Genomic DNA, 12,465 nt, shown 5'->3' with positions numbered 1-12,465 from the left:
TAACAAATAGGGGGGGGGGGGGGCTTCATAGCTTCATATTAATTCAGTTTATTGCCGGGAATAAATAATGTGAAAGTATATCTGTAACATGTATCTCATACTACGTAAAATTGTGCATAAATCTGTTTTTACAGCAAGTTTCACATTCAAGCCATTTCATGGTACAAATGTGGGATTTTTACTTTGTAATTTCTCTAAATTGATACAATAAAACTGCTTTATTATTAGTTTGTAAGTAGTCTCAGTTATCTCTAATCAATCAGTCATTGCCACTATGCAAATTATTTTTTTTACAGCATATGAAGGATCAAACTTCTCTATTCTCTACATTGATAGTATAAACCCTTTTGATTTTTAGTATGTAGGCTATGTAGTCCTTTTTGTCCTGAACTCAAATCAGTCATTGCCAGAAATAGTTTTTCCAGCAACCCAAAATCAAAGAATAAAATACTTTCCCTAACATTTTAGTGGCTTTTTTACTTTTGAGGAACATAGGTAGGCCTAACATGCTTACTGTGAATATAATCCAATTAATCCTATTTCCATATATGCCTACATATGTAGGCAATTTAGGATTTACTTTGTGTTAACACCTTATTTTGAAAACCTGACGTAGTCACAGAAATCCTCTTCAGGTTAGACTTTCATACTGCTTTGAAAAAGTGAGAAAATGTACAGAATAAAGTGGCCAACCCTGCCTGGCAGCTGGCTCTTGGTCATTTCATGCATTAACCATGAAGGTCAGAATACTTACTCAAAATTTAGGAGTGAAAGAGTAAGCCATTTCATGCCCTTAATATAAAACACTAAGACAAAAGCACTTCGCAAACATTTCCCAAATATAACCCGAATTCAAATTTATATCAGACACACAGAAACTCCCCTATATACTGGGAGAAATGCCCAAATGTCAAATAATTGCTGCAAAATATTATTATATATATTATTATTTTGATTGCATTTTAGTATTTGTTTTGTTTTTACATTTGATACCGATTTCTTTCTTTTTTTAATTATTATATTTTTAATCAATTAATAAATTTTTATCTTTTGTCTATTAATATACACACACGTTTACTGTTTTATTTATTTATTTTAATATATTTTTATTTTTTAACACACACACACAGTTTACTGTTTTATTTATTTATTGTATTTTAATTTTTAATATATTAAAATTTTTTACACACACACACTAATTACTTTAGGCTTTAATTACTTGTTTAATGAAATGTATGGGGTTGATTGTTCTTAAGTAGTTTGTATGATGCTTTGGCAATATTGTTGTTACACATTCATGCCAATAAAGCTAATTTGAAGTGAATTGAATTGAGTAATCGGGCCCTGATTGACATCAAATCAATTATCTATTCAGAGAGACTGTGAGGTAGATAAAATATTTAAACTTTGCAACCGCCTATAGGCCTAGGACTATGCAGAAAGAAAAATAGGCTACTGCACGTTTTAAGAAAAAGTCTGTCTGTAGGCCTAAATGTTTTAAACAATCTGTTATGTTTTGGATTGCAACTATTTGGTTCTCTACTGAAGCAAAGGAGTGTCTGTTTCTAAAAAGCTCGTCTTGGCTGTGAGACACTGTAAGGTGCAGTGAGTAGTAAAGAGTTGTAGTCTGTTGGTCTTAATGCGCCTGTTGACACCTCAGGTGCACTTTCAAGGTGTTCCGCAGAGGCTGCAACACTCCGACACCTGCGGGGAATGCGACTACTTAATGTTCAGGTATTAGCTGCGTAAAGGAAGGGCAGGGCTTGGCCAGATCATAACTTTGCATGTTCACTGCTTTCTTTCTTTTCGTTGCCGGGTCCAGGACAGGGGGGAGACTACATGGATTGGTGGACTTCGTTGGCAGCGTGTATTGCCCTGCTCTGGATTTTCTGCTTTATAGACGGTAAGGGGAAATGGTTAGTGGAGATTTAGAAGCTTTTCAGGAACTTCGTGGCACCGGTCTACCACATATGTCGGAAAAGCTTTCATACATTCACAGCAAAATCTCTGCATACAATGTAAAGTAGGCTGTATACTGTGTATTTTGCTGGATACAAACATAAATTATCTTTACTTAGTGTAGTTTGGCTATGATTTGATTGTTAGTTGGATAAAATGATGCATGCCACACTGAGACATCTTAGATCAGGAAATCATGACATTTCATTTTACATATTGTTTTTTTAAGAAGTTCAACAAGTTACTGTGATGAGACAATTCAAACATTTTAAAATATGGCGATTTTTAGACCAAGTACTCTAATGGTCTGTCTGCTTAATTGTTTCAAAACACAATCTTGACAAATGTGAAACTGCAATAGAGAGAAATGACATTTTAAGCCTCTAGCAGCCTAAAGGATTTGTAATAGGCTATTTGTCAGAGGATGGGTCCCGTGCTGAGGGGCAGGCGTAATGACCCGCCAAGCCAACCACATTGCGTGCTCAGGTGATACCCGCTGCCCACATGGCTGGTGAACAGACTAATCCAGTAGCAGACGCTTGTTTGTAATGGTTGCTGACATTAGCCACAGTGTTAAATTAGACTCCAGCTGACCCCGTTACCCTCTTGTCTCCAGGCAATGCCGTGCTTGAGCTGCGCCTGCTCTTCCATGCTCTGACCAAAGCTGCTTGCCACCTGTACCTGGCCCTGCTCCCGCTGCGACGAGCCGCCACCCACTTCGCCGACTGTGCAAGATACATGGTCAACCATGCCCAGCAAACCCCCTCTGCTCCCGGCTACCTCCAGCAAGGCCAGCCCCTGGCCAAGAAAGGCACGCTGCACTTCCTGGAGGGCATGTGTGTGGTATGCGAGACGGTGCCCAACCTGCTGGGCGCAGCGCTCAGCGTGGGCGCCGCCTTCAGCCACATGCTGCAGGGAGGTTTCTACGTCTTGGCTGCCACGCTACGCACCATCCAGGTCAACCTCTTTTCCCAAATGAACGGCGAGAAGGATAGATGGGACAAAGAGCGGCATAGAGCCAAAGAGGGCGAGAAAAAGCTAAATTCTAAAGTGTTGGAATACATCTCGGTGTTTTGTCAAGACCCTGTCAGCGCTTTACGCATTAAAGTTGACGTACCACCTGTGTATAGATAATGTCTGTCCATGTTAAACAACATATGGGTTTACAGAGATTACAGGAGGTTGAACTCTGGTTTTCACTCCCTGTTGCTGAGGGAATAGTACCAACAGAATCAGAGAAGAAATTAAAGTGTGAAAAAAAGTATCTATGGTGCATTTTGTTACATTTGTATTACATTTATTGAGATGTAAAGAAGTTAAAATAAATGTCTCAAACAAATGAAATCTCTCATTTTTGATGGGTTATGGTGTTTGACATTGTTATGATATTTATTGGTATATTAATGTACATACAATCGAGTGTCATAATTTAGACTTTACTATCTAATTGCACATACTATACCCACAATCAATTTTACTTTAAAGTGCTCTATTCATTCACTAAATTACACAAGTCAGCCTTGTCAATCAACTATACAGCTATAAGACAATGTTACTGACAGTTATAGTTTGGTATCTTAATCCACAGGCATCACCAGTGCATCAGTCATACGTAAATCTTTCTTCATCACCTTATTCTGATAAAAGCCACCAAGCAAAAGCAGCAATACTGTCACCTTTGGGGTCACCATATAAGGTCTTTGTAGCTTTATCTTATCCCTGTCAGATCTGTAAGGGATGAGAGCGAGGACACAGAGAGGGGGAGGTAGCAAGTGTTCAAGAGCAGAACGCTGCCAGGTTAAGTCTGGCCACTGGCATCCAGGATAGAAAGTATTTTGTCTGATTGCAGAGTTAGGGTGCAGCAGTATTGCTGCATAGAAAGGCACAAAAGGGAAGAAGATGAGAAAGAGGGATGAGAAGTGGGAAAAGACGAAAGGGTAACGTAGGTGTGAACAAGACTGTGAGCTGATACTGAAGATGGATCTGTTCCAATGGAGACTAAAGTCTTGCGTCAGGTGCAGTCTGGAGCATCTGGGGAGGGATTGTCCCGCCTACAGAGAGAGGGGAAAAGGAAAAATCCCTCAGGCTGCTGTTGGTTGGTGTGGTAAACAAGCAAGGGCAACAAACAAAATCTCCAAGTCAACGTATGAGTTCTTTAAAAGGCTGCATGGTAAATTACACACAAAACCACTTTATCACAACTTACAAAGTATGTCTCCAATTCTTCTCACAGCATCTTTGTTCACTCTGTATTCATTCTGCTCAGATCTGTCATGAGGAAACAGATAGAGAATTAGAAAAACATCCGGCTTATCAAACACCACAGAAAATAAGCTTAAAACCAAACAGATTTGCGGGGGCTAATCTCGTTACTCACGCCTGCAGTTTTGTCACAGTCTCCAGCCTCCGCAGAGCCGACAGAAGGTTTTTTTGCGTGTCAGAGGAAAGGGCTTCATAGGAGCGAAGCTCATCTGAGACATGTAGAAATAATGACCAGGAATGATTAGCTGGGGGTAAGAGTTTAACAGCTGGAGGCGTTTCTAGAAGTCAGAGGTAATTTCTGCCGCTTTCTGTTTTACCTGACAGGATGAGCTTTGTGGCCAGGTTTCGCACAGCAGTTTGGAACTGTTTCTCAGAGAAGACATGAACTCTCTCCTCACAAAGGTGCTTGAACATCACCTGGACATAAAAAACACACAAACAGACCGCAATTTTTTACCATTTAAAATCCGATATTGTAATTGTAGTTAGAGCCTAAAATAGTAACTGTAAGGGCAGAAAATTGTTTTATTCTTTACTTATAATCCTTTATGCAAGTACTTATAAGACTGCTATTTTTCTCCTTTATTATGTCTTATATATTGTTTTAAATCTTTAACCCGTTCCCTTTTTTATTATTGTTCTTGTTATTCCAGTCTGTCCACATGTGTGGGGTGTAGGTCAGGGATGTGGGGTTGTTGATTGTTTTCCTCACTAGATGTTCTTCTCCTTCCTTGACTGGGACCAGTCAAGGATCTTTTTTTTTTCCAAAACATAGATGCTCAGACTGTGTAAATGATCATGCAGCCCTTTGCTCTGGGCCAGACAATTATTTGCTCAATTTCTCACCAGGAATATAATTTCCACGACAGTAACTAAGGTAATAATAACATTAATGCAGTCTCACTCTCTCCAGTGATGACGATGAGTGTTTGAACTATAGCCAAGATTGACAAAGTTGTGGACGTTGTGTAATCTTTGTATAATCAGAGACTGCAAGACGTGACAGATGCAAAGAGTAATTCCAGTTACTGAATTTCAGTAATTGAGAATCTAGAAGAATCCATGGCATGTTATGGTACTGTCAGTCAGATGTGACCTAACAACCAAAACAGAATTTTTCAGTAGCGGAGGGAGCGTCTCCAATCACATTCATAACTCCACTATGCAGACGGGTCTATTTACAATATGTTAATTTAATGAAACATAAACATTACAAATACCAGGTTTAAAGAGCATTTGGAGGAAAAAATCTAGCATCTAACCAAAACAAAATCATCAAGTGTTTCTGCAGCCAGGGCTGTATTATTACTGGGAAATTAGAGTCTGTAATAAAAATCAATTCTGTTTCAGTGCTCCATGCTGCCAGGAAAAACATTCTGTTGAAGAAATACTGAATCATTTATTTTTTGTTAACTCATTCATTTTTGTTTAACTTAAGTACTCAGATTTTAATATACTTGGTGTAAAAATACTGGAATCATAGAGGCCATGACCTCAGACTCCTCAATGGACAGAGATGGAGAGTAGCGGTATCTGGCACAATTTCACCTACTTTCAAGGTATGTGGAGAAGGTAAAAAAAAATCTAAAGAGGTCAAAACTCCAGCAACAATAGCATACAGATATGCGTTTTCCAAATCAGAGAAAGCTAAATTCAAAAAGGACCTGATAAGAGTCTATGAAGGGTTGTAGAAGTGCCCGCAGGAAGGATAGCACCTCCAGCCCTGCATCTGACACCGTCACTTCCTGGGGACTGATGTGGACAGCTCCACATTTCTTCAGAAGAGAGCATGCCTCCTCAAAGTCCTGATCAATGGAAAGACAGATTTCAGCAGGCAGATAAACAGCACAACAATCCAACAATATTTTGTTGAATTTCTGTTTGTAGATTAAGATCTCTGTTAAGATGAGGGCCCCGCATGTGCAACGTTAATACATAATATGAAATTAATAGTTTATTTCTACAGGTACATCTAAAAAAATTTGAATATCGTGAAAAAAAAAAGTTAATCCCCCCCCATAGTCAAAAGTTTCATATATTCTAGATTCATTACACACACACTAATATATATATATATAGAATATTGTGATAAACATTTTTCCTCCAGCGTGACTTAGGCAGTTTGGGTTGGAAATCACCAGTTGTCCAGTTATCAGGTTTTCGTTTAGGTATAGAGTTAAGGGAAAAACAGCCCATAGCAAGGCTGGCCCAGCGGTTTTCCTATCTTTTGTTCATTCATGAGTATGGTTATCTTTCTTTGTGGATTCTCTCCTGTATACAATTTTTGGAGTCCTGTCATGTTGTGGTCTCCAGTTGAGACTTTGAGTATTTCAGGAGGCCGTAACAACCTTGTGCAACTCAATTCCTGTTTACCATTTTTTTAAGGCTACAAATTTACTGCTTGCAAATGCACCTGGGACCTAACCTGGGAGTCTATTCTGACTTCAAACATTAAGCCTCAACAAGCCCAATTTGTCAGAAGCAGAGCGGTTATCATACGTGCACTTATTCTATTACCAAGATTGCTTTCATGGTTTGACAGGTCAATAATCAAAGTAGGATTTGCCTGAAGCAGGCCAAGCCCTGAAGGATGAGGTTGCTACCTGAGACGACTTTTCAGGGATGAAGATAAATTCGTTGGAGAAGACGTCCTGTAGGAAGCTGAAGAAGGTGAAGAGCTCGTCTGTGGACAGAACAGGGAATCACAATGAAGCAAGAGGACAACATGTTCTTCCTGTGAGAGCTTAGAAAATCTCAGTGAGTTAGTTAAGAAATATATCGCGTCTGACCCTCACCTCTCCGTGTGGCCTTTGTGACGTGTATGGCCGTCGCAAGCATGGCAGGACGCAAAAAAACGTGCAGAGACTGATTCCTATAGGAAGCCAACATCAGCACCGCCACCGCTGTCCTGATCACACCCTCCTCCTGGCTGACTGGATGTTCCCTCGCGGGCTTTTCCTCCTGAAGCAGATACACGCGGCCCGCTTTACGGCGAACTATAGAGTGATGAAGGGCCACAGCGGATGACATCACATCTGAGTCAGGGACTTTTCCTGCAGGAAACAGTCACCGCGTTGTCCAAGGTGCAGTTTAAGAGGGTTGCATCAGTCTAGGAATAGTTTCATCCATTTCTATGTGTGTGTGTGTGTTTATGTGCCTGCATGTGTGTGTCTGCACACACACACGAGACCTGTAAAGGGAGACAGTTCAGTGGAGTCCTCTTAGGCCAAGTTACTTAAAGTGCACTAATCCATTGAACATCTCCTAAGTGAATCTGAACGCTTGTGCCAACTCACATTCACCTAATCTGTCTGATCTACCTCAGACCTTCAGTGTCCCGAGGTGAGACGCTGACAGCCTCAGCTGGACGGAACTCACTCAGGGTTCCCAGAGGTGGAATGTAACTAAGCACATTAACTAAAGTATTGTACTTACAGAAATACAAATTTGAGATACTTGTGCTTTACTTTAATTACATTTCAATGGGAAATAGTGCTTTTTACTCCACTAAAATTACCAATAAAGATTGTAAGATGCTTTGTTATAAATTACTACAGTTCACGGATAAGACAATTGATTTATCAGTTGATTAACAGAAAATGTGTCGCTGCATCACACTAATTTCTGAGATGTTGCTGCTTCACCTGTGACAATTTTAATAAATGTTTTAATACTTCTGAGGTTCTGAATACACTGAGTTACTTTTCTGTATTAACTTTGTCTGGTTCACTTGTAATGTAACATGCAAATGCCACCTACTGGTCATTTGAGGGACGTGAAAATAAACCTCATCAAAGCACTTCTCCCAATCATGTGCTCACTACATCGAATTGAAACAGACACAATATTTTCAGCAAATATATAAAATCCACCCCCGTCTCACCCACCAGGCCAGTTCAGGCGGGCCCCAAAGTCCAGCGCCAGCTTCCTGAGCCAGAGGGTTTTCTCTGTGAGCTGATGCCACAGAAGGCCCTCCTCTGTTAATACTGCAGTAGGAGCCTGAAGCAACAGGCAGGCCATCAGAGACCAAGGGCTGATCAGAGAGCCCTCCTCTTGGATTCGTACCATCAGATTAGCCAGCCAATTCACGCAGGCCTGAGTCTCTGCACTCGGCTTCTGAGGAAGATCTCTGTCAGCAGACATAAAGGGAGAGAAGAGGAGGGAGTGAGCAGGAAGAATGGAGAGATGCGGCCACACATGGCTATGTTGCAGTCAGATGGCTTAAAGCTTACTTTATTTATATTTTTACTAAATTTGGTAGGTGGCTATTGGATGAGTATGGCACGTATGCAAAACAGAATGATTTAAAGTGTGTTCAAAGTGTTTCCACCTGGGTATGAGGTTGTACTGGCAGCGGTTTATCTTGCCCTGACACAGACGCCGGACTGATAGGGGGCGGCCAAAGTTCACATTCATGCTGCCGTAATCTTCCTGGAGCACTTTGCTAGCCTTCAGCAGACCCTGCAGATAAAGAACAAGGCTGAGTCACGAGTAAGAAGTAATCAGCTTTATTGGTGCCTGAACCCTTCTGACTTAAACTAATGAGTTTGTGAGATTAGACAAAAAATTATACAGTTAAAAATGCATGTTTTGGTGAGTTTTTGACTGAAAAATTACTATGATCAATTCTGTTTATGATTGTTGGTGAAGTGAGTAATGTGACCGGGACGTACCGTGGTGCTTTCTTTGGGCTTGGGGACGCCCAGTAACTCGTGGGCAAGCAACGATTCCTCCAGCACTCGGTCGTAGCTGATACTGATGGGAACCAATGTGATGTCATACACCTCACCTTTAAAGTAGGGCTCCAGCACCATTTGCATCATACCTGCGGACACAGGTTGGATTTTATCAAGATTTCAAACAGCAATGAACGAGTACAATTATCAGTCATTACAGTTAAACTGCGTGAGAAAAAGTTTTTAATTGAATTAAATGAACACATGGTGCGGGAAAAGGAGTGGAGGAAAGACCATTATACTCGTCTGTAAGGTCTGTCATGAGCTTCAAGCAGCGAACACCACAATGCCCCAAAGAATCAAATGCTGTCTGACGAAGAGACGCTTTCCTACCCTGGGACACAAACTAACCACACTTACCTAACTTGGGCGTCAGAGACTTCAGCGTACGACTCCGCAGGCCTTCCACATAAAACTCCACAGGAGCAAATCCTTTCTACAGAAGATATTTGATTGAATATTTGCAAGGCGAAGCCATTTCCAAAAGGGCTTTGACAGTTTGAGTTTGGTGTGGCTGATGCGGCAGATTATTGTCTTACCTTGACAATGGTTTTGACATATTCTGACAGCACTGCCCAGTACAGTTTGTCAGACCCAATGGCACGTCGGATATAGAAAGCTCCAGAGCGGCGCAGTATCTCTCCGACCATCTTCATCCCTGCAAGAGCTTTACAGTGGAGAGAAAGAGAATTAAATGGAGGAAGAGAGAGAGAAGTGAGCATCTGCAAGCAAAGAAACATCATAAAAATGTTCCAGTATAAAATATATATATATATATATATATATATATATATATACACATACACACACATATATATACACACACACACATATACACACACACACATAATATCTTGTTTTTTTAATATCAATAGATACTTGCGAATGCCTGCAGCAATAACAGGTACTGGGATGTCATAGGTAAACAGGATGTAGGAGATAACCAAGAAGTCCACATAACTCCTGTGATTGGGCATCAGGATGACAGGAGTCTCCTGTATGGCTTGTTGGAGCTGTGAGGTGACAGAAAAATGATGATGAGTGCATCAGTAGCAGTCTCTTGGTATGTTATTGGTAGTCTAAGTCAACACGTTGCAAAGAAAATGAAAAACATTGTCAAGGGATCATTTTCTGTTGGAATGAAACATTTTCTTAAGATCAGCTGATCAGTTTTATTGTTGGAAAGACACTGGTAAATTCAGCATTAGCTTTCTTGCAAAGAGTTAGATGAAAAGATTGATACCACTCTTATTAGCAGCTGTACATTGTAGTGGACAGTGGTCAATGGCTCTATGAAAGTGGTGGATATATTGTGATGTGCTGCTGTTCTGAATACAGCACTTATGTGTGTTCCTGACCGCGTTGAGTCCTTCCATGTTGACATTGATGCTGGTGAAGAGTCTCTTGAGCACCTTGGTGAGCGTGTAGGCCATCAGCCTGATAAACCCCAGCTGCAAGTTTTGAGACATTTCCTCCAAAATCCCACACGCCTTCTCTCTCACCTCCTCCACCGATGACCTCGTCTCCATGGCGATCTGAGGAGGAATACAGGACAAAGACTGACTCCGTGATGCTGGAAGCAACAGTGTGAAACTTCTTTCGCTATATCTTTTCAAAATCACCCCACCTCCTTCGTCACGTAGCAGAGATACTGGGACTCCAGCACGGCTTTGTTGAGGTCAGCCGTGGAGCAGGACGGGGCTCCTTTGTAGGGTTGGGGGTTGAAGGTCCTGAAGGCATGGCCAAGATCACTGCTGTGCCTCCTCTCCTCCAATACATCCACAAACTCCTCCTCGTCTTCCACGCCTGCTCTGCCCGAATCCCTGTACTGGAGGAGGAAGTCACGCTTGAGTTAAAAGGCGTTACATTTAAGTTTGAAATAGTTAGAAAAGTAGCACTTAATCATAAAGTTAAAAAATGGCGTTAACAAAAATAACAGTTCAGTTCAAAACCTTTAAGAAGAATCAGAGTAACTACAAATGATAATTTTACAGGTTGTCAAAACAGTGGGAAAACAAATTAAGCAGGGCCAACACAAAAACATGTATAATGTGTCACAAACTGCATCCTCAAAGGCTGTGGCCATTTTAATTTCATTTCCCCCTCTGCTCAGAAATGAGCTTTGGCTCTTGTTACATCATTTGGATCTTCATTATGCAGAGCTTCTCTGTGCTCACCTTAAATCTGAGTTCAACAGGCTTTCAAACAAGCATGATTTGGTGACATCACAACTGGAAGCGATTCACGGTCCAGTATGCAACTTTTACATGTAAATGTGATGTGAAAACTTTGAACCTCAGGTCCAAACACACTCTCTCTCTCTCTCTCTCTCACTCTCACACACACACACACACACACACACAGAAAGGACTTTTCTGTGAAGATGGAGACATCTTGTATGCAGCAGTTAAACTTTTGGAATGAGAGAGTAGGGGTAGATTTTATTTTTTGCGGGGGTGGTAAACGTACATACATTATTTTTGTATGTCTTAAAACATCTTAAAAAATGTTCCAGCTATGACCTGATACAACACACGGACTCATTATTAGGTGCAGTCTGCGCTATCACCCTTTAAGGTCGGTTAGACAACATTCCTCCTGAATATGTTCAGGCCAAAGTTTCAGCCGCTTATGCCTCCGCTCTGTCAGACAGCTCAGTGTGGCCTCAGTTTACAGACCGACAACAACAAACACACCAAATGCAATTTTCTAATTCACTCCCCATGTCAGCACTTGCATTTCATTTAAAGTCACCGTTAACTTTTAAAGCGTCGACAAGCTCACACTACGTGCAAGGACACGCGACAAAGCGGACTGAAAGGATGCACCAAGCGTTCTGGACGTAGACAAAAGTAATTTGAAAAGATCTTACCGTGTTCGTCATTCTTTACAGGAACAAACACGGCCCTTGCAGGCCGGTGTCCTCGTCGACTTTTGTTTTCCGTACTTTGAAGCTTGCCTCGATGCACGCTGCGTAGAGGACAGCACCCAGGGGCCCAAGCCAATGGTGTCGCTGCGTTTTGGAAACTCCTCCCGCATATTGTGATGCGCAGCCCTTTGCTCTCTAATAACCCCCACGCCATTGTGCACGACAGTGTGTGTGTGTGTGTGTGTGTGTGTGTGTGTGTGTGGCAAAGTGAAACTGGGAACAGCTGAGTTTTGCTCTTTGCAGAAAAATGCATACAATGAATTGTTGAGGAGAATAGCAGTTTGATGCAGATATGTGAACAAGCAAATGTCTGACACAGGTCTGGATAAAGTGTGTCAACAGAACCGTGACTCGCACAGAAACACATACCCTAGTATGTGTTTCTGTGCTAGTAATTAATTATAGGTGTGCGCTCTCTCTCTCTCTCTCTCTCTCTCTCTTTTTTTTTTTTACCAAGGACTAATGAAAAAAATTCATATATATAAAAACTCATCTGATATTCAGGCAGTGGTGTAAATCTATTTGCTCAAGTACTGCACTTAGTAAAAATTTGAGGTAATTGTACTTAAGTACTATTTA

The 12,465-nt window shown here is 41.1% G+C and overlaps 1 protein-coding gene across 2 annotated transcripts; it reads right to left on the bottom strand.

Moving 5' to 3' along the window:
- Positions 1–3,321: 3,321 nt before the first annotated feature.
- On the bottom strand, positions 3,322–11,968 carry si:ch73-21k16.5 (dihydroxyacetone phosphate acyltransferase). 2 transcript variants are annotated; one of them, XM_038726967.1, is made up of 16 exons: positions 11,830–11,968; positions 10,585–10,785; positions 10,316–10,492; positions 9,841–9,970; positions 9,497–9,624; positions 9,318–9,393; positions 8,895–9,046; positions 8,552–8,682; positions 8,109–8,350; positions 7,017–7,274; positions 6,825–6,904; positions 5,886–6,026; positions 4,539–4,638; positions 4,337–4,430; positions 4,166–4,227; positions 3,322–4,010 (listed from the first exon to the last, which is right to left on the bottom strand). In XM_038726967.1, exons 1-16 carry the CDS (start codon positions 11,839–11,841, stop codon positions 3,958–3,960), a joined length of 2,037 nt encoding a protein of 678 aa, XP_038582895.1. In that variant the 5' UTR covers positions 11,842–11,968; the 3' UTR covers positions 3,322–3,957. The 2 variants fall into 2 exon arrangements, with proteins under 2 accessions (XP_038582895.1, XP_038582896.1); XM_038726968.1 differs by having other exon boundaries at positions 7,017–7,217.
- Between the last annotated feature and the right edge of the window lie 497 nt (positions 11,969–12,465).

Source organism: Micropterus salmoides, unplaced genomic scaffold (genome assembly GCF_014851395.1).
Source record: "Micropterus salmoides isolate LMB-PRFRI ecotype aquatic unplaced genomic scaffold, ASM1485139v1 Ms_hic_scaffold_18, whole genome shotgun sequence".
NCBI lineage: Eukaryota > Metazoa > Chordata > Actinopteri > Centrarchiformes > Centrarchidae > Micropterus > Micropterus salmoides.
The sequence above is the reverse complement of the archived record's forward strand: the minus strand, read 5'-3'. Positions and strand labels throughout refer to the sequence as shown.

Coding starts and splice junctions, on each gene's coding strand:
- si:ch73-21k16.5 (XM_038726967.1), bottom strand. Junction 4,431..4,538: donor CACAAAGCTCATCCTGTCAG/GTAAAACAGAAA, acceptor TACATGTCTCAG/ATGAGCTTCGCTCCTATGAA. Junction 4,228..4,336: donor ACTGTGACAAAACTGCAGGC/GTGAGTAACGAG, acceptor TCCTCATGACAG/ATCTGAGCAGAATGAATACA.